At 38.8% G+C, this 25,875-nt stretch overlaps 1 protein-coding gene and 1 long non-coding RNA gene across 3 annotated transcripts in view; both read left to right on the plus strand.

Moving 5' to 3' along the window:
• AIG1 (androgen induced 1) overlaps positions 1-19,505 on the plus strand; it is a 130,930-nt gene extending 111,425 nt beyond the window's left edge. The window contains exons 4-7 of one of the 2 annotated variants that reach the window (XR_003256403.1): positions 4,396-4,511; positions 14,644-14,807; positions 17,257-17,417; positions 17,956-19,505. Coding sequence is in view for 1 of the 2 variants with exons in the window: in XM_026084298.1 (XP_025940083.1) it covers positions 4,396-4,511; positions 14,644-14,807; positions 17,956-17,993 (318 nt within the window). In the remaining variant the exon portion in view is untranslated. The remainder of the gene's footprint in view (positions 1-4,395; positions 4,512-14,643; positions 14,808-17,256; positions 17,418-17,955) is intronic. The other variant, XM_026084298.1, reaches the window with a different exon arrangement.
• A 2,473-nt stretch (positions 19,506-21,978) lies between these two features.
• The window catches only part of LOC112974881, a 29,049-nt gene continuing 25,152 nt past the window's right edge, over positions 21,979-25,875 (plus strand). Inside the window, exon 1 of the long non-coding RNA XR_003256402.1 lies at positions 21,979-23,659. This is a non-coding gene — a long non-coding RNA (uncharacterized LOC112974881). The remainder of the gene's footprint in view (positions 23,660-25,875) is intronic.

Genomic DNA, 25,875 nt, shown 5'->3' on the forward strand with positions numbered 1-25,875 from the left:
GGTCTGATGCGGCCCATGAAGAAGCCCAGAGCTTTATGTACCCTTGCCCATATGTAGGTGACTGGACCTCAGGAAGCAGTGCTGTCCGGTGGACACAAAATGGGGAGGTAATTGCAGTTTGCTCCTCTGTGGAGAGCAGCATTGGCTAGCAGACCTAACAAGCTAGGGTGATTTGTATATCTTTTTATATATATACATACATACATACATGTATACACACACACACACACTGTATATATATAGCTTGCAGGTTCTCCACATAGCTGGCAGAGTTCTCCACAAGCAAAAAGAGCAGACCAGAATGAATGACCCATGACTGTGCCATTCATTTTTGACATGTCATTTTTCTTTGTAAAGAAAAATCTTTCATTGTAAAGATCTGTGATAATTAAAGTGTCCCGTTTATGTGAATGTATATTTTGGTCACATTAAGGTATTTTTGAAACTTAGCATATATCAAGTCTCAGCCCAGAAATAGGAAATTCCTTTAGTGTGTTGCTAAACAGTTTATCTGCTTGTTGAAGTGGCAGGGAGGTTCAGTGAGCTGCAGGAAATGCTGCGATGGAGGTGACAGACCCCACTGGATCACAGACTACAGGGACAGACAGTGTTTCGGGCACAAACTGCCATGCAGGATCGGAGCAGGGCGACGCAGCAGATGGTTAATGGGAGTTTACCACAGTACTTCAGCTCACACGACAGTTCTGGCAGTCGAAACACTTCAGAGAGGGATTAAAAATGAGTAAGAGGGCCACTGCCTTTCACACGCCAGAGCAAAAGGAGTTTGAGGACTGGAGGAGAGCCTGACAGCCAGCATGATGGTCACAGCGTGAGAAGCCAACAGGGTATGTTTTCTTGCAAGCAGATACAGTTAACTGAGCCCAGGCTGGGAGGCCCTGCTAAAGGAAGGGCTCAGGAGCTTCCTCGGTGCTGCATGAACATATTGAGTACGCATGGAACGAGTTTCGCCTTCTCAACAGATAGAGAGGGTGCTCCAGTGCCTGGCTGCAAAAGGCCGTACTGATGCACCCCTGTTTTTCTCACACAAGTCTCTGGTGTCATGCAGTGACACAGGCAAAACTGTCTTTTATGGGAGCAGCTCGTTTCAGTGGGACTAGAATAAGTTATCCAGGTAAAAATGCAGCTTTCCTTATAGATACTTAGCTCGTAGTAAAGAATGCCTTAACAATATAGCATAGTTTAACAGTACTAGCATAGTTTACTACTATTACAGCATAGTACTATACTAGTAATTATACTCTTACTATAAATGTGCCCTTTTCTTAAAGACATTAAGCTTCTGGAAAGCTACTACAGTGGCAAATCATCCCCATCAGTTAAACCTTCCTATTGTTTGAACCACCTCATTCCTAGTCTTCTCTTAAGTAAGCCGAGGGAGATACTTTGACAAAGAAAGTGAGAAATGTGGTACTGTTCTTCCCATGACTGTATCTAGCCTGCCAGTAAGTAAAGCAGATCAGTCCCAGAAACACCAACCAGCCGCCTTTGGTCAGCATAGCGCAATCTTGAACACACAGTTCAAGAAAGCATGAATGCTGTTTTCTCTCTAGGCATCAGATTCCAAATGGCCCAAGTTTATTCAGAGATCAGGTAGTAAAAAAATTAGATGGTATGGAATTTCTGGCCTTTTGCAGCTTCCCAGTCCTATGCCTCCAAGCACATTTGACCCCTGCTCACCTTTACTAGGCACTAGTCCAAGTGCCAGTCTGATTCAAATCTGGTATTTAATAGCTCCAGAGTTTTAATTGGCACTGTTAGACAGAAGGTATCCCTGCTTACAAAATTTCATGGTTTTTAAATTAAGGTTTTTGGAGGGGCTGTGTAGAAAAGGGAAATAGTATCTTTGGTGTAGTTTGGGTAAAGCATCTGAAACAGTTTTTTAAAGTGACAGTTTCACTAGAACATTTTTAACAAAAATTCATACTCTGGATTTTTAAAACTGCAGTGCTTGCAGGTAGAAGCTGCATTTGCTATAACTGATTGAAATTAAAGATATATGTTTCTGCTTTTTCTCCTTACACTTTTGATTGCACTGTGCTTTTGACTAGATTTTGTACATGAACTCTTCAGTGATATAACTCATTATCTTCTTTTTCCCTTGCCTTTTAGAAAACAGCATAAGGGAGAATTTAGGAAAATAATCACCTATTTTATTGTATAACCAAAGAAACTGGGGGATGAGAAAAGGACTCAAGATTAGGGGACAGTTATTGAAATGATTTTATCTACTTTTTAATTTGAACGCTGTTGAGTTATTGTTGTCAATGAAGAGCACATCAACAAAAAATATCTAAAATGGCAAGCAGATTTCAGTTGAGAAATACAGTACACAACCTCTGTAACTATCATATTTATAGAGAACAGTTGAGACTAAGTGACTGGATCACAAGCATACATCATAGAAGAAATACCAAGGCTGGTTTTTAGAGTTAACAGTCTTTGTTGCTATCTGTTTTTTTCCCTGAAATATTATGGAGCCAGAGCAGGAGACATTTACAGAGCCTCCAGCTACGCTGCTTTTGGGGGGTATATAGAGTGAAGTACTGACCTCTGCTTAAAGACCTTTTTTGTACAGATGCAAGACTTGCAAGTGAATCTCCAGGGCTTGCCTTACTGTCAGCCCCTGTTAATGGACTCTGAAGGTATTGCTCAGTTAATAGACCTTTCAACTAATAGTGGGTGCCTCTTTCGCAGACCACATATAAAACATCTATGCATTCCCTTGATGATAATTTATACTGTTTAAAGGGATGGGGACGGAACAAGTTGTTAAAAGAGGAAGAAATTGAAAGCTCCCCTAACTGCTGTATTATCCACCTGACATTCTCCAAATGCTAGTCATTAATTACTAATGTATTGAAAATCAGAGCAATTATCCAATTCAAATTATCTTACATTTGTGAGCCAGAGCATTTCCATTATCTTATCATTTCCCATTCAAACAATTCTTCTTTATCCACAGTTGTTAAAGGCTCAGAACCCCCGCTCTGTTTTGTCTCATTTAGACCTGTTATCCCCACAAAGATATTTCTGCTTTATGCCCATCCTACCTTCCTGTTGGCTAAAATTTGAGTGGATTTACAGTGTAATTCTTAGAAATTCAGCCCTCCAGCTCCCCCCAAACTACGCATGCACATCTGATGGCAGAATGTGGCCTTAAGCAATAACATTTTTTTCCAATTTGTGAGCCAATGTTAGGAAAGGATTGAACCTGGTTTAAGGTTTAAGCTGCTCTTGCAATCCTTGCACCTGCAGACCTCCCACTGAACACAGCAGGAGATTTGTGTGCACAGTCAGAGTAATTTCAGGGCCAAGTTCTCAACCAAACGTACTCCTTGAAAGCTAACAGAGACACACCAGTGATCATTTGGGCCCAAGCTGGCAAGGCAGTATGTGTTTCTGGAGTCACCAATAATGTCAGCTCTAGCTGAGCTGTATATGCAGAAATGATGGATTTTATTTCCTGACATGTTTGTGCTTTGCTTATGTATATTTTCATGCCTGCCAGCATTCGGAAATCTAGACATCAAGTGTTGGGGGCAGGCTAAATGCAATTTTTCATGCTGCTGACATTAATTGGATGAACAGACCTCAGAAGGGGCAGTGTAGGAAAAGTGTATGGAAAAATGACAAAATAAGGACTTTCACAGCTAAATAAAGACAAGTGGCAGAAGAGGGGTTTTACAGCCCTGGCTTTTATGTGTTTCATTTGGGAATCTAAAAGCATTTTGCACAACAATTAGCAAATTAAGATTCACAACGCCTTTCTGAGGAATATAATTGCTCCTGTCTTACAGATGGAGGAACAGAGGTATTGAGACTATCATCTGAAAATATGTCCCCTGTTTTCAGGTCCCCAGATTGAGATACATTTAAACGTAATTCTCAGAAGCATTAAATAGCTCCATTTATATTCAGTCATTTGGCTTTGTTTGTGCCTAAAGCCTTGCAAATCAGAAGTTTTGCCCCGTAACTTGTATGGTCAAAATTAAGGGTCGTGAACATAACCCAAGTGGTACGGCAAAGATTGCAGAGCAATTGCAAGGCCGAACTGGGACTGGGCCACTTGTCACCTAGTGCCACGTTCTGTTTTTACTTACAGAATACCCTCCTTGGATTCCTGGCCAAAATGAAAAGTGTGTTCTGCTTGCTTATTTTTCCTCTGCTCTCTTGAACAATTGGACAGCATAAAGGCAATATTAAGGATTTTGGTTATTGACCTGCTTTATAGACTCATTTTGCCTTTTCTTTCTAATGATCAAGAAATTGCCTTGAAATTTTTATGATTATGTTTCTTATTGTAGAACTAGCATGGATGTGCACTGAAAATTGTTTGTATCACCTGGTTTTTTTCCTGTTGTTTTGTTTTTTCAGCATACAACGGTTTTGCCCTTTATATTAATCGAGATGAGAACAACACATCATCAGTATCCCAGCAGGAGCTGTGGACTGGCTGCAGTATGCACCTTTGCTGTTGGCTATATTTTATGGTAAGGACTGTACACACTGTGTTTTCATATTGTATTGGGGGTTTTGTACTGCTAAATTTGGGCACATATTTCATTATGGATATAATCACTAACAGATCTACACTGCATGCCTCGTTTGGTCCAAGACCTGGGCTTTGTCTGGTTTCCCCAGATGCTTATATTTTTAGAAAGTATATGCCAAACCTCACACAACAGGAATTTGTTGAACAATCCCATGTAAGCAGTGGTCTTTCCAAGCATACATTTTTGAATCTTTTTTCAAGCTAAATGTTTTTCTTGGACCTTAGTTTTATTGCTTAGGGTTTTTGTTCTATCAAATAAAATTGAGAATAGGCAAATGATTTCCTGCATCAGTATTTAAGCTGCAACAGAAAAGATAGAATGCTGTCTTTTTTCTTTACTAGTTCATAAATTCTTTCTGTAAAATTGATTACAGAATAAGCCAGTAATCCAAACTCTCTGCAATTTATTTTAAAAGATGCAAATGTTTGTGAAAAATGAAACTAAAACAGAAATAACCTTTCTTATGCAACACTAAATTTGGTCTTTGGGACAGTTTCTATTCAAGCACCTGACTTATCTAACAGAGTTAATTTACTTTAGTCATTCTGGCATTTTGTTTTTTACTAAACTTTTGTTTTGTTAACAACACTCATTTGATGCCATAAATCCTTTTTTATCCTGTCTGGAAACCTTTCATGGCATCATGTTTACTTCTTCTCACATCCCTTCTTTTCACTTCACAACAACCTGCCCTCAGCTAAGATGACAGTTTCCAAAACTATGGATAATATTGCTTTTTCAAGTCAAGTGAGGTCAGACTAATGAGAGAGGAACACAGGCTCAAGGCAGTACTGTTATACTGCCTCAACTATGTGGCCTGCCCCTTTTGTCCAATGAAAGAGAGGACATTATAGATACACATCAACACACATTAAGTGATCATAAAATGATGATAATCCAGCTGAAGTCAGATGTTGTATCCCACAACACTAATCAGATTCTGCCATTTACTTCTACAAACATATATATCATTCTTAAAAAAAGAACAATATTTGCAATTACTGTTGGTAAAATAAGGACAATCTTATACATCAAGGCAAAGGAAATTTTTTTAATACATGTATAATAATGCACAACCATGATACTTCTCCACCCTCCTCTGATGGTACCTAGAGGTGGGATGGCAGAGTTATTGTAGCAGTGTTCTGACCTAGTATGGCAATTCCTGTTCTCTCAAAATCGCCTGAGTAGATCCATGAAAAAGTATTCCACAGGAATGGAACACTGAAACGTTCCAGTTATGTAAGTGAAATAAAAACAAAGGTGTCTTTAAATCTTTCTAAGAAGCTGTAATAGTATCAATGTGAGGACGGTTGTTTTAAAACTTCTCTCTCCAATGGCTTGTGCACTTATATTGATATTGACCAGCAATGCTAGGGAGTGTCTTAAATATCTCACACCATCACATCACAGGCTACAGATCAGTTGCCTTACTACGTGTAAATGGGCACATGGCATAGTGGACCATGTATACTTATTCCAAATATTAAAAAACTTCTTGCCTAAAGCAATAACTTGAAAGAAGACATAAGGCTTGATACTGCCTACTACAGTGCATCTAAATCCTACAGGTACAAGTACAATATAAAAGGAGATTGTAGGACAAATAAAAAGGGGGGAATAGAATCTGCATTAAAAAATTAGCTACTAAGTGGACACCAATTACATTCTCCTATCATCTCCCTTTGTTTTTTATTGTTCATTAGTTTTGTCTACATGTAAGATATTTCTGAAGAGGACAGAACTACTGTCAAGTGATTCACCTTCTTCCAAGCTGTGATTTCTCAAAAGATGGTCTGAGACAATTGTTTATCTGATCTGAAGATCATCCTGCTAAATTTTGCAGTTAGGGTCTATTTCTCCTTCCATTCTTATGGAAGGAGATCATTTGGTAGGACTGGAGGAAGACACAGACTCTGCCATCATCTGCAAATTCTGCATGTCTTCAGTATTCAAGTGTTATTGAAGACTCTACCTGATACTTGACTGAGGCTACATGTCAGTCATGGCTCATTAATATCACTACAGTGTATCTGATGTTCACAGGTTTGGGAAACCTACCAGAAAATACAAAAAGTGGTTTTCTTCATCTCTCTCTCTCAGTGTAAGCCTACCTTTCACAGCTAAAGTTCACTGTCTTCCTACTGCCAAGTAACCACATTGAAGTACTGATCTTACTCACTTAGAAATTTTGGAGTTATTTAATTAGGATTTGCTGCCCTTTCTGGTGTATCCTTTTGACCCTTCAAGGTTAGCACAGTGCATTAAAATTGAGACTACACCTGCAAATAACCTGGCTACATAACACCATTGTGGAACTTCCTTCCTTTGTATCTTTGGTTGTCTGTGGGTCCCCAGCTGGTGCTTAGTTCTTAGTTTTATTTTTTTTACCATGAAGAGGTGCTGCTTGGGAGTTTTTCCTTCTCCCTTTGTAATTCTTCCCTCGGCAGAAGTGTTTTCATTGAAACTATCTCTGTCTATCTAAAACCCGCCTAGACGCAATCCTGTGCAACGTGCTCTAGGTGACCCTGCTTGAGCAGAGGGGTTAGACAAGATGATCTACAGAGGTCCCTTCCAACCTCAACCATTCTGTGATTCTGTGATCTCAGTATAAAATGGAGACAATTGCTAATCAAATGTTCTCCATGTTTTGCCCATGAATTTTGAACTCACTCCCCAGTTCAGGTGAAACCTTCAGACCATTCCGGGTGATTTATGTATCAAGTCACACTTTGTACTGTAAAGGAGCATACAGGAGGGTATTGTTTAGGTTTGATTTTGTTAATGAAATTTTTTTCAACTGTGATTTGAAAAAGCTCTGAAAGCTTGTGTTTTATTTCTTATATGGCTGGTCTTTCATGTATGGAAGGGATGGTGGAACAGGGAGCTTTTGTTATATGTATTTCATAAATGAGAAAACAAGCCAACAATTCCGAATAGAATTGCTGAAGTAGGAAGAATATAGTCAAATAGTTTGATATCCCCTGAGTATTATTCAGAGACATGTTAGCTGAGATAAAGCCTTTCCTGAAGAGTAGAAGTTTTTTCTTTTCTTTCTTTTTTTTTTTTTCCCTCCACATTCTCTCCCTTAGGAGAGCATTTGAGCAGGCACACTTAGCTCATTTACTCTCTGTGAGGGAGAATTCTCCCTTACTCTTAAGGAACTGTACCCAGGCAAAACATTCACAGACTTGCACTGACTGTTGCATACCATACATGGACTTTCAGGACCAAGGCAATAGGATAAGATGGGAAAGGCCAATTGGCTTTATTTAGCATGGCTTGAAAAGGTCACAATTTGTATTGAATTGTTAAGTCTAGATAGCGCTAAGAAAACCCAAGAGCTTGCCAGTACTACCAGAAAATATTGCCAATGGGTGTATGGAGTTGGTTGTCAAGGAACAGAAAAGAGCCAGAAATGTGTTGTCCTTGTGATAAGAATGACCTCATGGCAACTAATATCAGAGCCTAATATATCTCTGAAATAAACTGAGACAAATAGTTTTAGTTAAAATGGCTTTTTTGTTCCTTCTGCTTTTGAGCTCTTGAGGGTGCCAAGTAACCAGACCCTAAGAATCCAACTCAGCCACTTTAGTTGCGCTGGGCTACACGTTTGGGAGCAAAAAAGCTTGATTTGCTCCCTTGTTTCTATCTCAAATCCAACAGCAGTTGCTTCTACTGTGCCAAGCTTGGACTTGATTCATTCTTTCATTCTTTAAAAAAAACAATTTAAGCAGCTCAGGTACCCTTAAACTTTCATTTGAAAATACAATTTCTCTTATAAGTGACTTTAAAAAGGTCTGTAGATTTGCTGAGGGAAAGCATTTAAGTGGGGTAATTTGCCGAATACTTCTTGAATGAATTTAAAGAAAGAATGTAAGTTCTGGGAAAATTTGGAACAAATCTGAAATAGATGCTGTCAGCCTTGTTGTAGAATTTCCACTAGAGATTCTCCGTAGAAGGAGAAGATCAGAAAGAGCAGATGTTGGAAAAGGCATAGGGTTGTGGATTGCTAGGACAAACCTTGAAATTCAGAAGAGAAGGGTGAAGAGAGAGCGCGAAGCATGGTGAGAATTGACAGCCACTTTGATAAAGAAATCAGAAGGCTTTCTGAAATGACTGAGAACAGAAGAGAAGTGATTGATGCAGATGGAGGAGAAGACACAGAATGGCTGTGCTAGGATGTGCCATCTGTCTGTATGTAGGGAGGGGATTATAAATGCTTTTGGGAGTAACCACTGGAGAGAGAAATTCAAGAGAATCAGTGGTTGGGTGAAACCAGGTGAAAAGTTCTAAAGGCAGGTAAAAGAGATGAACTAGAACCATGGATTAAAAGAGAACGTGGGTAAGGAAATGTGCAGCTAACAGGTCAACAGCTTGAAAGCTGAAAACATGCAAGTAAGTGGGAAAAGCTAGGATGGGAGAGAGAGAGACAAACTTTGAATTCGGAGTGGAAGGCTGATGGAGAGGTGGGTGATAGATGAGACAATGCAGAGGAGGAAAAAAAAGAATTGGAGCCAGCACTACTCAGAACAGGAAAGGGTAGGAAGAGGTAGAAGCAGCAAAATTAGGCCAGGAGATGATTAGCATCCCCTGTGCTTGACCCAGGAGGAGGGTGGGAGAACAGAAGAGGTTTCAGCAAGAGAAGTCTACAGGGATCCTTAGCCTCTAGAGGCATAGCCATAATGGACCGTTACATTCTGGCTCCCCTCCACCTCCACATCTTCAAATGTTTCAGTCAAAGTAACAGTAAAATCGCAGATGACATGCATAGATAGTACATTTTCAGTTGCTTGTGCAGTTCCTTAGAATATAGCTCAAAAAGCCACAGCAACCATTACTATATTTAAAATTAAATATGATTTATCAAACAGACAACTTCCCATGATGACAACACCTTGCAATTAATCTGCAGAGTTTCTGTCATTTTAGCTACCTGTACATAAACACAAATTTCTGCTAAGCTTTGTTCATCCCAGAGGATGCTGGCACCATGTCATTCTGGGTATGTTTTGCATCTGACATTATTTGCAGCTGCAGTTTTCCAGGACTTGTCTTCTTCCAACTGCTTAAGCCATTCTGTACTGGTAGCCATTCTGTACCCGTGGCCCGGTCATATGCCCCATTTCTTGTTCAGCATCATACAGTTTGGTGGAGAAGAATACAGCAGGAGAAACTGGAATAAGATGGGGTGATTACTGTTATTTTCTAAGTGATGACTTTTTATTAAACTTATTTTTTAGTATTTAAAATTTCTAAACAATATACTTTCCTAGTATAGGTGACTTATGCCTGACTAGCTGGCATTATAAGGAGCCCAGCATCTTTTAGATGGCTGAGAACTTAACAATTCTGATTAGATGCAGAACAAACTGTCCTATATTTTTGGGAAAAAAAAAAATCAGGCTTTCTGAAAGTGTCCCTCACATTACTTCAATCAGTATTAGAAATCAAAAATAGAACAGATTTAGTGTAGGTCATTGTGCTCCTACTTCTGAAAGCTCAAGGTTGGTCTCTACTTTATAACCACAAATTATTCATTCACTTGAGTTTTTAATGACTCAGCAGCTGTAAGCCCTTCACCTCTTTTGGGGGACTTTCCACAATTTAATAGATCTCTTTCTGGGCAAAATCCTTTTCTGTGGAAAAGGAGGAGAGTATTGCTAGGAAAGATCAAGAAATCAAAGTGCAGAAAATAGCCCACATTCTATTGTTTGATAAAGAGTTGCCACAACAGGAACTGGCAGAAAAATGGCCTCAGATTTGTTTGGAGCCAAAGCAGCAGCTTTTCTTTGTCCCAGTCACTGGATACCTGAATGACATAGAGGTTGTGGGAAAGAATTTATTGCTGCAAGAAGCAACCAGAAAGGAACTGCCATAGTAGATCAGAGTAGTCATATATCTAGTTCATTGTCCAGGCTCTGACTGTAGCTAATGTCAGATGCTTCAGGAGCAGATTTAGCAGACCATTATGGAATAACCAGCTTGGAAGGGAAGTTTTCTTCCAACACGTATGTCAGCAAGTGGATGTTTGGATCTTTGAGTCGTGAAGGTTTATACGCCCTGTACTCTTTGAACTTTAACACAACTGTACGCATTCTTATTGTTTGTACAAAGTCTTCTGACTTCAGAAACTTGCTAGATGTGTGTGATACTGCCCAGAGCAGAGGAATGAACTAAACAGAAACATGAGGTCCTCCCAAACTTGCATTCTAGTATTTTTGGAGTATCTTGGTTTCAGTGATGTATCTTGGGGTAGAGAGTTCCAGAAGTTAATTAGGCATCATGCCAAAAGGTATTTCCTTTATCAGATTTGAATTTCTTGCCTCTGAGTTCCACTGAAGTGCTTCTTATGTTATGAAGAGCATTTGGAGCCCTTATGCCATTTTATGGCATTCATTATTATTCTGTTCCCTCTCGTTCGCTGCTTTCTAAAAGTTAACAGCCCCTCATCTAACAGTTCTTATCTCCAGTTTCTCTCTGTCCTCCAAGAGCAGATTAGAACTTAGAACTGATTGTTGTTTTAGTACAGATGTAGTTGAAGGACTTGGCTTGGGCAGGAAAGAGGTGGAAACTGAGTTCAGCCCACAGAGTGCCAGCAAGTTGTAATGCCTCTGCAGGTGTATTCAAAATTATATAGTTGAGAACAGCCATCATGAAGAAGCAACTGCTTTCTGCGGAATGGCTCCCATTGCAAAACTTCAGACATCATGGTTATCTACCCTGATATCTACCTGCTGAGTTTGCTTGTACCAAGGACAACACATATTGTTTTAATAGTTGCATTACTCAAAGTGGCAGGGAGAGCACACATTAACCATAAGGTTCCCACATTTCTTGAAGTAATTGCTTCCCCTCATTAACCAAAGAGCTGTAGCCAAAGAATAAATGTACAAGTATCTTCTCTGCATAGTTTTTATTTCCTCAAACAGACTTATTGCTGGAAAAAAAGACTCATTACTTTGACAGTTGAGAAATACAAGGTCCACTGCATAGTAATAATGAAAAACAGCGATGAAGTCTGGTTTAGAAATCAGGAAAAAAAAAATGAAAACATGCTATTGCTTCTTTTTTAAAATCTCTTTTACCTTGGAAGTCCAAAATTTGACTTTGACTTGACTAGTTGAAAATTTCCAAATATCACCACTTTTTTAACCAACATTTTACTTTTGAAAATAATGCAGAAATATTTCTACTCCTTTCTCTTACTAGTTCTAATGACTGGCAAGATTATCTCTGCAACCTGTAACACATTTGCCTTTGAAAATAAACTCACTGCTGTGTCATCAGTCTACACAGGCTGTCACAGAACCAAAACATATGGAGATTMTATGTTAACTTTACCTGCTGAAAATTAGTCATTCCAGTTTTAGTTTAAACTTTTTCTCCTTAGAATATTTTTATCTAAATGACACATTTTTTTAAACCTGCTCAATAACAGGGTCTTAAATTGGATCGAGGTTTGCACTCCAAAGTAAACCTTAGTGCATGCTCCCCTGTGCTTATCTAATAATGAGGTTGGACAAGAATAATGACTACTAGAATTGCCATGTTGAAGGCATTCATTAACATTAGTAATCAGTAGCTTTGTATGGAAGCTTTATGCTTACAGCTGATCGGCCCTTTATTGTGCAGCATTGCGTTAGCTTGTATTCAAGTAGGAATGAACTTGCTAACAAAGGCCATCAGGTAAGGTTTCCATGGTAGCAATCATACTTTTGCTGTTCCCATTTGTGATACAGACAATGCAGGAGTAGTCAGTGTGTCACTGCTCAGTGGAGAGAAGTCTAATATTAGTCTATCCAAACATAGTTTGCTGGGTGGTATAGCTCATTTAAAGGAAGATCAGGGTGGCTGGTCAGGTGGGTTTGTGACCTTTGTCTCCTGAGTGGCACTTGGTACTTTTTGTTCATGCAAGTTCCTCTACATTGTGGCTGCTCTGGTGACAGGCATACATCAGCTACTTTGAAAACATAAGCAGTATTACCAAACAAATAATGGGCTAGCATTTTGGCCACCAAAGAATAGAATTCATAAAATGTACTCAAAGATTCTGAACTAGCAAGACATAGCTGACATTCAGGAACTCATTAGTGACTCATTTGTTGGATTTAGAAAATATTTCGCCTTTCCAACATAAATGCATTCTAGTAAATGTCACTTCTACTTGGTTCATGAACTTGAGCACACAGGTGCAATTTAGAAGTTCACTTCAAAAGTCCCTCTGTAAAGGTGCCACTGGATAGTTTCATCAAGCCAAAAAAAAAAAAAGTGAAAAAGAAACACGGTGTGTTTTTTTTGTTGTTGTTCCAAGCTTTTTCCTTGGAGTTTGTTTATCACAAAACAATCATAAAATAAAAGCAAATGAACTGAAAAACATCAGACAATAATAGAYGCTCCTAGCAAAGCCAACCTGGGAATAAAGGGCATCCCATTACCTTTACCCAGCTATCCCATTCTGTTCTATGATCAAGTGGAACATGTTAAATCCTGTTACCATGGGTCACGCAGTAACTCTATTTTTTCACAGATGCCCTTGTCAGAGATTCATTCTGCTACAGAATGATGCTGTTAAAAAAAAAAAAAAAAGATCTGCCATCAAGTACAGAGATCATTTTCCATATATTTCTCCTTTGGAGAAAGAGATTTTAATTGGTATTTAGATCATGCAGATCAACTTACTGACACGTGCAAATTCCTACATGAAGTGTCCAACTGTTAAGGATTTGGCTGTAATAAAAGCTTTTCTAAGGAGAAAGGAATCTATGACAACCATGTACATTTCCAGGGTAAGAGAGAATCTCTAAACGGGGATTCTGTACACCTGCTTAGTCTTCTCTCTAGCTATGCTTCACTGTGAGCTTCCTCACCAAATGACAAGATCAGAAAGGAACTGATTTACATTCTTACAAAGAGCCCAGCAGCTCACAGGCCCCAGGCTGGTCTCCACTGAACACCTTTCCCAGTTGGCCTCTGATGTTTGCTCTGTAGCGTGGCAGCTGAATCCTTTTACCTTTTATAACTTCCCATTACTGAAATGTATGGACTCTATCTACTTCTTTCTGGCATCTCCAACTCACCATTTTGGGTTTCAATGCAAAGCCCATCCTTTCAGAGAGTACAGGTGAACATGCACCACCAACCATGGACATGTCCATTGCAATCACACACAGAGAAACCACATACCTGGAGCGCTTCTTCAGACCATGTTGCATTAAAGCTGGTATGCTGTCTCTCGGATTAGTGTGCCTGCAATCTCCACTGTGTCTGAATACTAGAAATCTCTGCCACCACCAAATCAGCAATATTCTTTTTCCTTTTCTGTATATTGAGTGTGGAGTTGGGCAAAACTTCACTGAGGTGGTAGGATTTGATTTTTTTTCTTTATCCTACATAGAAGAAAATGATTAGATCCCAAATGATATCAGGTGACTGAGAGAAAAGGAGGAGCAACCTAAAACACAGGTGCTGAAGAAGTTAAATCATTCTCTTAAAGAGAAGCTGAAGCTTGTTTTTCTGGCAAACCCCAAAACTGAGGCACTTGCTAGGTGAGGAGAGGAAAAGCATCAGAAACACACAAATGTATACAAAGAGGAAACAAAGACACTCCGTAAAGCAGAGAATCTGGCTGTGTAGGAGGGCCTTGAGAACACTGAATATTCTTTGGATAAAGAACTTGCTTGGAATTGAGTGTGTTGCTGTTTCAGTGCTACTGTGTAAAACAGGAGTGTATATTCTTTGTAAATAAACATGAATGCAGCAAAAAAATACCTGCCTACGTCAGCAATTTGTCTTCATGGAAGCAAGCTGCAGAACCTGAAAATTGGCCAACTGTTCAGGTTAAATTAAAGAAAAAGCAGTAAGATTGCAGGAAATCAGTCTTTGTTTCAGCATTTTTGATCACAATTCTGGAAGGATATCGTTCCAGGTGTTCCACAAAGCCAGAATTCAATTGCAGCCTGTAGTCTTTTCAAATAATTGCATTTTAGGTACCTTTGTGTATAGCCCAAGCTACTTTTGAAAAACAGGGCTGTAACAGTCAGTACTTGTCATTTTTGTTCTGTTTCAGGGTTTGCTGGATTCACCATGTTACAGGAGTGTGGGTGTACCCACTTCTTGAGTACCTCAGCCCAGGTGTCAAAATAATCTTTTTTGCAGCTGTTACCATAATAATTAACATTTTCTACTTGCTGGGAGAGGTTCTGAACAACTACATCTGGGATACCCAAAAATGTGAGTATTGTTTTAGCAACATTAACTCATGAAAGACTGTCAGGACTTGAATATGCTCCCCTGAAAGTTTAAGTTTTTAGCAGGCTAAAACAAAGTAGAATGACAGAAGTTCCATTGAAACTTTAAGCTTGCTCTTAAAAACAGTCAAATGAATGGAATGGGTGATGGAGAACATGATTAGCTATGAATATTTATTCTTTCTTATAACTTCCAAACTAATTTAAGTGCTGTTGGCAATTACCTGAAAGATTTACAACCCACGTGGTTTTATTAGCTGATGAACCCATTAAATGCAGCTAGAATAAAGTATAGTTCTGTGGGAATGCTGTTAACGTTAAGCTTAGACTTAGAAAGAAAAAAATATTTTTTTAGTATTTGCAGATATAAGGTGTTTGCTGCTTATAAATTTACTCAAGGAAAAAAATGTTCACACCAGCAAATAGGAATGAAAGATCACTCTAGTGCAGGATAAACATAACTCTATGGACTTTACATTCTTCTACCCTATCTAGGCCACCCATTGCTGGGTAAAGGAAAAGGGATAGTAAGGCAGGCACACAATTAGAAGTAGGTTCCTTTAATCTATTAAAGATCTTTTTCATTTATACAAATGCCTGAATAAGCAAACAACATTCTTGATCATCGCAATGGCAAATCACAGATGGAGTGAAATCCTTGCTCAGTGGGAATTTTGTCATTACATTCATTGGGCCCATACCACATTGTGACCATGTGAACAGCCTGTATCCCCTTTTGGAAAACCTATTGTGAACTGGTTAATAAACCACAAATTCACATGGTAGCTTATTGCATGCCAATATCTCTTAACAAGCCCTCCAATATAATACTAAGTAGAACCTGATACCAGAAGCTTAAAAGTAGTTTTACTTGCCATTTGCTCATATAAGCACCCTAATACAAAGTATATGTTTTACTCTAGAACCAGTGATCATTTGTCACAGTACTCAAGTCTGGGTTTGAGTCCGCAGTTCAATGTCACATTTGCATCCATTTACACTATTTACAATAACACAGGAAAGAAGTTTCTAAGAAAGGCAGCCACAAAGAAGAATTTCATTTGACCTAAGTCCTGTATAAAACATAATAATGTGGTAAAGAATCACATGCTCTTAGCAAGTCCGTGAATAAGTAAATTGTGGAAAATCTCCCTCACTATTCCACAGTATGCATAACAAAAAGTCTGGTTCTTGCAGGCCTCCACCCTAGAGGAGCTAAGGTTATTCAGGTCATTATTCCAATAGACTCACCTTGGCCTTATTATCCTCTCTGTTATTCCCTTGATTTGGTCCAAGAATATGGACCCAAATTCCTCTGTGGCTCAAGCACTTGCAAGCCAGCAAATGCCACGAGTCACCTGGTTTTTTGCCACACTTGAAACAATTTGCATAAACCAAACCTGAAGTGTATGACAGGCGCACCACAAACAGCAGAAAACTAAAATAATGACAATCTGTCACCATGCAAGATTTGGGAAACATTATTTGGAAACTATACATTTAAACCAGGCTTTTGAGCACTCAACTTTCAAATTAAAGGAATCTACCTTGAGAAAATTTGGGGGCTAGGGGGGTTGGCATTTGGATTTTTTTTCCTTTTCCTCTGGAGATGCATAAATAAAACCTCCTTACTGACAAAATGATTCGTAGTTAGTTTTTCCAAGTTAAACCACAAATATGGTGGGCAAGGAAAAACTTGCCCTTTCTACAAGCCAGTGCCTGTCCACAGTTTTGAGGCAATGAATATTCCAGCCAAACTACTTAATATGTTTGCAGTAGAGTACTTCAGAATAAAGGAAAGCAGCTCTTTTAAAAAGGTAAATAAAACAGTTCATTTAAAACTGCTGGAAAAGTTCCTTACAGCAAAAAGTAGGAGACTCAGGATTGGCTCTGGAGCAGGCTTGTAAACCCACTGTCATTTTTGGATCCATCCTTTTGTTTTGGTTTTAAACCTTTGACGATGGTTCTTCCATTATTTTGGTTTGCCAGCAACAGCCAGGTCCATTGTACTTAGGCTGTTGGCAATGGTTAGACCCATCTGTTTCCTTGTTGCTTCTTTCAGCAAAGTCACCTCTGCAGTTGTGCTTTCTGACTGGAGATGTGTCTTGTTGTTTTCCATCTTGGAGTTAATTAGCTATGTTTTTTAAAGTGAATCTTGGTATAACTACCATCTCTGCATATATTGCATTAACAGGTGAACTTACTTGTGACTGGGTTTTCCTCTCGATATTCTCAAAAATTGCTTCTCTTTTGCCTTCAGAAGTCTTTCTTTTCCAGCATACGGCAGGCTCGAAAACCTCCAAAAGAAACATTTTTATTTGAGATGTTTGGCAGAGAGGGCTTAGTCAGAAGAACAATACTTCTGTCAGATACCGATAGTAATTCATTGTCCAGGAACAGCATATGAAATAGCTGAATGTTTTCATTGCCAGAAAAAACACAATCCACTGCCTGGCCCAGACTTCGTTCAGCATAGACAAGAGAAAAGCTCTGCAGCAAGGATAAGTTCCCTAAGGAGCCCTACACTGAACTCAGCCCTCCTGATATTACTGAAAGATGGCCACTGCAAGAGGAGAGAGGCATCCTATCAGCAGTAATTGTTTCTTCACTCACGTAATCTCAAAAAAGGGAGATCTCCTTACACATTTTAAAAAATCTTATGTTGAAGTGGGGGTGAGGGGGCCTAAACTCATTGAAATATAAGACAAAAGTTTGAGAACTTGCTTTCCAATAAAGTCAGCTGCTTAGCTTCAGCTAGTGGTAGCTATCATAACATTTACTTTAATTTGCTTGTAGGTAAGCAGAGGAGTTCAGGGAGATAACTGTTCACAGTCCCCTGCAGCAGTCAAAGGCTGAGTGTGCCACAGGGGTTCAGACTGATTTGGAAAAGGTCTGGAGGGAGAAGGGGTTTTGCAGTTCATTACTGGACAACCGCTGAAATCAGGTGTGCAGATATTCTTTTCTTTCACAGCAGGTGAGGTAACACATGAGAAGAGTGCGTGAGCAAGTAGGGGGGGAATGACACAATAAAGGGAAAAGAAAAATAAGTGCATTAGAAGAACCTCTCTAAGTAAACTCTTCATTTTTATTCACTCAGAGATTTTTAAAAGGTGTTCTCATCATTTTTTCAGGTATTGAAGAAGGAAAAGAAAAGCCTAAATTGGACTGAACATTAAATGCAACATGGAGGATTTTTTATGACTCCATGGAAGATTTTTCATCACCAACAGAGGTTGGCATGGAGAGGAATCTTTTGGAAACAAGACAGTTTAATGGGCCCTCTGCTCAATGCAAGGATATTTTGGGAGTTTCTATGGAGTAAAAATGATTTTAACTAAGAACACTAATTATATTTCAGCCTCCCTTCCTATTTCTTCATGCCTGCATGTGGCATACACATATAGGATATATATTTATCTCCACAGCATTCTCAACATGGATTACTTGCATCAGATAAGTCATTAAACCATTAATTCATTAAGTTTTTCCACTTCCACCGAGGAGTCCATTCCTTGTATCATTTGAGAAGAGCTTAGCCAGATAGGTCTAATATGGGGAAATAAAATAATGCTATACTTCAAAGTACTGTGTAAAGATATATTAGAAGTTAATTGCATGAATGTATCTGAAGAAGAATTTAATCTGACTGAAATATTAATGTAACTTTATGTAACAGTTGCCTTAAATTGGTGATGTTTATAATTTTATCAGTCCAATCAAATTTTATTTGCAGTGATAGGCTATCTGAATATGATGGAACTTTTCTTAAATATACCTAAATAAAAATCACATTATCCCTATATTTCTGTTTCTTCATGCTGATTCTTGGAATTCTAGATGAATTGATGGTATATGAATGATATATTTGGAGGTTTTGCAGTGTCAACTGTAGATGATGTTATTTCTACATGAGGATTTTTCTTCACATTTTCCTAGTACAAGACCTGAGCCTGCATTTTCAAGTCATAAGTTCTCAATAAATGGGCTGTGTCATTAGTGCTGTACCAGAGAGAACACTTAAGCCTTACTTCAGGGAGGCACATAAGCAAATGTTAAACACTTGCCTGTATGTATTAGGAATTCAGTTGAAAAATACTAGCCATAGTCTAAATTTGACAGAGGTTTTTTTAATTATCAGACAATCAAAAAGGAACTCTAGTAGGCAGGAAAGTGTGTAGAATTAGAATAAACAAAGCGAGCAGAATAATTTTCAGCAATAAATTATTTTACAAAAAAGTAATTTAAAGATCCAAATGTCCTGATGTTTGTGTCACACATGTATTTATTAGTGTATTTAAGTATATTTATTTTAATATATGCAGAGCACTTGAAAGATGTGAAATGTTTATGTGTGATTTTTATTAAAGGGATACCAGAAGAAGTTTAATTCTGGAACAAGAGTTCAGTGGGGGAAAATGATCTAATGCAAATCATGACATGCCTCCTCCAGTATCTTTTACAATCCACTTATGTTTATGTACCTGCTATTATAGGAAACGGTGTGCTAGTGGGAGAATGTGGTTTGATTTTGGTGTTTAAGTAAAGATTAGGGCATGCTGGGACCCTTTGCTTGTTTCTTTTGGTTGGTTTCCTTAAAAAATAAGGCTTCTAAGATTACATTGCCTTTGTGTCTCTCTGCTTGACCCCTATTAATAATTTTTAAGCCATTGGCCAGACATGTAAAGGTTTCAAAGCTGAGCAAGTTCCTAGAGATTTTATGGAAGTAAGGGGCCAGATAAAGAAGGAGATCCTCCAGTGGTCCCTTGGAAAGGCTATACCATGAACTCTCAGAGAATCCAGGAAAAAAGCTATGATAAAGCAAGCAAGACCCTAAACCTAAATTCGCAGCAAGACCCTAAACCTTTTTTAACATCAACATCAGCAAACTCCAGGACACACAAAAAAAGCAGAATTTCCAATTTAAGATAGGCAATTTCATGAATACTGATGTCTAGATACTCCAGGTGAAACTATGTTAAAGGACATGAGGCTAGTTTTGACTCTTGAAAATTTAAATATCTGTCCTATAAGCTTCAGAAAACAGAGAAAATTTGAGGGAATGCTCCTACAGTTGATCCTTTCCAGGCAGAATACTATGGCAAATGCTGTCCTTAATGAATGTTCTACAGAAAAAGCAATTATTTTGTCATTGCAGATGATCTAGTCTAAGGAGAAACTAATTCATCTTGCATTTGTCTCTTGCTTTCCATTGCACAGCCAAGTCATCACTGTCGGAGGTAATGTGGTGTGAGAAGAGCCAGGTAAGAGGGAAACCTGGCTAGCATGGGGATGATGAGCTATTCTGGAAAGCAAAGTGCAGACACCTGTGGCTGTGCACAGAGCTAGATCAAGCCCAGTAAGATATATTAACTCCAACTAAGCACTGTTGCTGGTAGGTGTCTCCACACTGTGTTTCCCAGCTGATGAGCAGGGGACTTAACCACACTGGGATGAGCACTGGACCTGGGCTGACTGCATTCACTTGTGCACTGCTGTGGCTGAGCTCAGTCTCCCTCAGTGTGTGGGAGATGCAAAATGCAGCAAAACCCAAAAGCTTCTCTACACAAGTCCAGCACTGAGCTGCTACTAGCAAACCCTGGTGGACCCAGGCTGAATGAGCGGCACCTCAGAGATGGCCAGCACTCCCCAAATTAGGAGGGTACTTCAGAGAAATCTGGACCAGCTCTGCACAAAACTGGTTTGGGTCTACTCTGTTTGTTTGCCCCGGCTCCATGCCAGATAAAAACAAGTATACTGCTTATGCACTTGATCTGGCTTTGGAAGCAAATTAGCTGTAGTCACGTGGCCTTGCTTTAGAGTTATTACGCTGGTGGACCTGAGCTGACTTGGCAGATCTGCGCAATTATTCTGTGACACGATTACTACAGCCACAGATAACTAAGACTTGATTGTTAGAGATGGTTGTTACTGGAGGTGGTAAGATGTCTGTTATTTCAACAGGTTTTCAAAACTCAGCAAGGAAAGAAAACATGGATCCAGTCATGCTTCAGTGAGCTATGAGCTGTTTAAAGTCACTGTTTTTGAAAGCTTTGATAGCATGGGAAAGTAATGGTGGAAAATGAGTATGCCAAAGAATCAGGCCATACTTTTTAAGAGCAGCAGCAGCAGTGACACACATTGCACCGTGAAGAGATTATCAGCTGTGGTTTAGGGTGGGAAACCCAGAGCACATATCCTTTTGTCTTGTTTCCCATTTGGAGAACCTACATAACTCATGTTCCACTGTTAAGACTAGGATGTTTTTGCTTCTTTTTTGTGATTCCACAGGGATTGTTTCCTTCCCTGAATTCAAGAATTCTTTCTGATGAAAAGGTGTTAAATAAAAATAAGAAATGCCAAAGTGCCACACATCTGTACACCTTCTGCTAGAGCACACTCTGAATGTCACTCCTGTATTTATTGCACCACTGGTGCAAAGTGGTTGAGACCTCAAACCAGCTGTTGATGGAAAGAATCCACTTTCTCACTGAGTTTCTCACCTGCTAAAGATAAGTTTTCTTCTAATACCATGCCATTTCAAGTGATGTTGGAAATGCCATAACAATACAAAGAAAGCAAAAACATCGGAGACCAAAATTACATAGCTGAATGCATAGCTAGGTGTTCAAGTGAAGGAAGACTCCCTTTCAGAGATACAAAGTAGGGACACTCAGAATTGTCTTCCCATATATCTGCACCTTAGAACAATAGGCCAACAAGCTTAGATATCAGTTATGGGCTTAAGACCCTGAGGTTGGTAATATTAGCCAAAAGCAATATATGTGACACAAAATGTGGTAGGTGTCATTTGGTTTGATGAAATTTATAGTACTCCAAGAAGGTTTGAACTCTATTTGTCTTCCCAAATCTCAGAAAGTTCTCCACCTTCTATGAGCTTTGAATCATAGTATTTGAAGTCAAAAACATTTTAGAGCATTAAATCCAACCTATGATGTATGAACAATGGTATAAATAACTTAGGGGCCTGTGTATCTAGAAAGCACTTCTCTAGACCATGTTCATTCCCTTTAGAATTACACAATCCATCATTCTTAAGAAAGATGACGGATGAATGATGACTAAAGTAAAAGTCACTTGTAACCTTGCCAAATTTCAACCATTTTGGTTGAAATTGTCCCTGAAAGGTATTTCTCTTGGGACAACTATTTTTTTGGTGGAAAAAAATTTGTCAGACAAGTCATCTATTTCCAAGGACAAATCTGTGGAAAACAATTTTTTTTTTCCATGTCTAGCAAGCTTTTCTCTACCTTTCTCTTGCTATAGAGATAGTTCTTTGGGAGAAAGATAGTGGTTATGTTAGGAACACTTTCTACTCTATGGGAAAAATCTACTTGTCTTTGTCCAAATTTTAGAAAAAAATGCCTGCACTTCCTTGTAGTGTAGAGCTAAATTCTTCAAAGTGTTTATCAACTTTGAAAATGATTCAACCTCTGGCTGAACAGGATTTTCCCTACAGTTCCTGACCCCTTCTCAAGGCCACACAGCATCTGGGTCCTAAAGCACACACCAGAATGGGGACCACTAGTTTGTTTGTGTATTGTCAATACCTCCTCAAAGCTGATGCAAATGAAACTGCCTACATCAAATGTGAAGGGGGCAAAATCTTGAGGAAACTTAGGCAATGGGAATAGATTGTAGAGAATAAACTGAACAGAAAGACTTCTAGTCTTTCCCTTGAGGACAGCAGTAAACTTAAATTACTAATATTTGTTAAGTATGTTATAGCTGTAATGATAAACCACATAGAAAAGCCTGTGAAGGAATGATTACTTTTATTGTCAGAAAAAGATACAGCATGCAGTTAATGAAGCAGGCTGCCACACCTTGAACCTCAAAGAAAAAACAAAATAATGTTTCGTCAGTGAGCACTATCCATCATGTGTTATGAATGAGGCAGAGGAAAAAATATTGTGTGATCATCTAATTAAAGGCAGTATCATAATTCATACGCACAAGGGGCCAAATTAAGGTTGAACAGACAGCCTTAATTCTGACATTACCTCACTCTTGAATGCCTGACTTTGCAGTCTTAATAATACTCTCTTGACTTAGTATATAATAAGACAAATAAATCAGGATTTTTCAAAGATGATTAGAAAGTCTAGCCACAGAGTCCTATGAATTTCACTGCGACTATATGCCCTTTTTGGCTTTAGAAAGCTCATCCTTGCTTTCTGTATGCGTTTAGCTACCCCAAAACATATATGCATAGTTCTCATGTCATTCTGTTACTAAGAGTTTGCCATAATTTGCTAACTTTGCCACAATTCCAACATCAAATTATTTTAGTCAGTGATTTAGCTTGTGCTTGAAAAAAGCACATTTTACTCTCTCTCTGTAGTAACCATTGTCTTATTTTAAAGGAAACCATCAAACATTTTCACCAATACGAAGTTGCTTCTTTGTTTCTCAGTCCACCTGAGTAATATTAGCTAAACTGTCACCAAGGCATGTCAAAGCCTTGGACACAGCAATTAGACGGAAAAATGGCTAACCATCCCACAGGCTTCCAAATGACAGTTTGCAATGATAGTCTTATGAGCCATATGTTTCTCACTTGGTTTTTCCTTTTGAATTTGCAATTAGACTATTTAAAATCCTGACAGCAATCTCTTCTTCACCTTTCATTTTCTATGAAGATTGGCCAGCCTGAGGGGCTCTAAGATAAACTTTGGTAATCTCTGAAGACTCTGACAGCATTAAACGGCATGTTGAAAGGACTTATAATCTGGAACTCAAGTTAAAATATAGCCCTGAAGAGGCTGTCAACCTCAGATATCCTGGAAACGCTACAGTGAGGTTAACGTCACTGAGGTAAGTTTGGTGTTTTTGTCCTGGGAGTAAATGAGCAAGCAATAGGAGAGGTCCCTTCTGAATGCACCCTGGGCAGAGCTATGCTACTAATCCTGTCTTGTAATGTCCCCATCTTTAATGTGAACAGGGGCAAATATTGGGGACAAATAAATACTTTCTATCAGCAACAACAAAAGAAAGCATCCAACTAAAGCATGATGCATACTGGTATAAAAGGTCATATCCACTAGAGTATGGCAGCTGCTCTGCACTGCTGCTGTGGTTCAGAGCTGCTTAAGCCACTTTAGTCAGCCACTTAACCTGGGGTCACAGATGTTGCAGTAAAGCAAAAAAAACCCAACATGTTCGCATGTGTTGTAGAAATGCATGTGTCTTCAATAAGTCTGCTTGCAGTATTAGATCTGAGGGTTGCACGTACGACTTTGACTACTGCAGAAGTCCCAGAAAAAAGCATTTACAGGTTTGACTGCTTAACTTTCTACAGTGGCAATGATCGCTCCTTTTTGAGGCAAGGGGAGTGAAAGGGGAATGAAATTAGTCTGGAAAGTAAAATGATCTAGCTGTCAACATCTGTTTAGGAAAGTCCTTAAGCGCATGCTGAATTCAAAGCATATGCCCAGGTGCTTTTCTGAACAGAGAGGCTTTGCTGAATGAGGGTGCAAGTGGACTTCCAGGTGGGAAGCTTTCCATAGTGCTTGTAATGACGTAACAAAATGAAAGACCTTTTTTTGTTTACAGTTAAAATAGGTCTTTTGAGCACAGTGACTTCGTCTGATTTGTATTATTAAGTAACTCTAAGAAGAACAGCACATAAACAGCAAATGTATTTAACATATAGTCTCCAAAATGAGCAATTTTATTTTTATCTAAAATGCACTCTGTTTTGTTCAAGTAACAGATGGAAATCAATAATTTTAATGTAACCCAGAACAGCAAGTTGTAGACTTATTCCCTTAAGTGCCCTTTTCTTGTTCAGACCACAGCTGTAAAGGGATTTGAACCTCAACACAATAAATGCCAGCACAGAAATTTGAAAGGTAGGCCACAGACTTCTTGGCCCACCAGAGGAGGTATCGGCTGTTCCTCAGAGCTGTAAAAACATGAGAGAAGTAAAATAGCATCTTTTTCATATAATTCATATTGTAGTTAGTCATGGTGTCCAAGTCCAACACTTTAAATATAGTTTGTGTATAAAAAGTAAACATCAATCATTAGGCTGGAGAAGTTTTGTACCTCTGTAGTGTGCATTTTTGATATGGGCTTTAATTTCATTGTAACTCCAAACGTGCAGTTTCTTGTGCTCCTGCTTTTCCCACCAGTGTAAGGCTTGCAAGCTGCAGGCTATTTTGTCAGCAGCACTTGAGCCAGTTTGCATCCGCAGTATTCTGCAGGCTGTTTCTCCTGGATACGTAACATTTACAGACTGTGCAACTTGGCGCAGTTTGTGTTGCTTAAGAAATTTTTGCTTCTGCATTTCTGGATGTTTAATTTAATTTTGCAGGCAGAGCATTGCTTGGATAGCTTTCTAAATATGTGTCTTAGTTTATTATTTACTATGTAAAATCAAATAAATTATTCTTATCTAATAATGGTCCCAATTTGGCTTCTAAGTTTACACCTGGCTGATGTAATGGGACAAAAGAGGGGGGAGGTCACCCCTCTTCTGCTACTGGTATTAAGCTCCAAACCATTTTCTTTAGTGGTGGCTTAACAGGGTAGGAGTATTATTAGTGATAGAGTAGGAAAAGGCAATTAAGTGCACAATACTTAGAGAGGCAGCAAAAATTATGATAATGGAGGACTTCAACTACCCATATGTAGTCTGGCCAAGAGTCACCACGGGACAAGTTTTAAAGAATGAATTTCTTCAATGATTATTTCTTGGAAAACCAGCTTTAGAGCAGACAAAGGAAGAGAGTGTTCTCAAACCTGAGTAAAATGCAGCAACTCATTCAAGAAGTAATTACAGCTGAACCATTAAGCAACACTGACCACAATATATTTACATTCACCCTCCCCGGGGAAGGAAAGGTACCAAAGCTTTGTACAGTGACCCTAAAGATCAGAGAGGAGTGGTGGGGAGGACGGGAATGTAAAAAAAAAATCTGATATGAGACACTAAAATATTTAGATTTGCAAGGCATATGTCCTGTAGCAATGCATGTAAATGTGCCTCTACTCAGCAGTGGGAAGCTAAAGCTTATTTGATGCTTGTA

The sequence above is a fragment of the Apteryx rowi genome, unplaced genomic scaffold (assembly GCF_003343035.1).
Source record: "Apteryx rowi isolate R43461 unplaced genomic scaffold, aptRow1 scaffold_633, whole genome shotgun sequence".
Taxonomy (NCBI): Eukaryota; Metazoa; Chordata; class Aves; order Apterygiformes; family Apterygidae; genus Apteryx; species Apteryx rowi.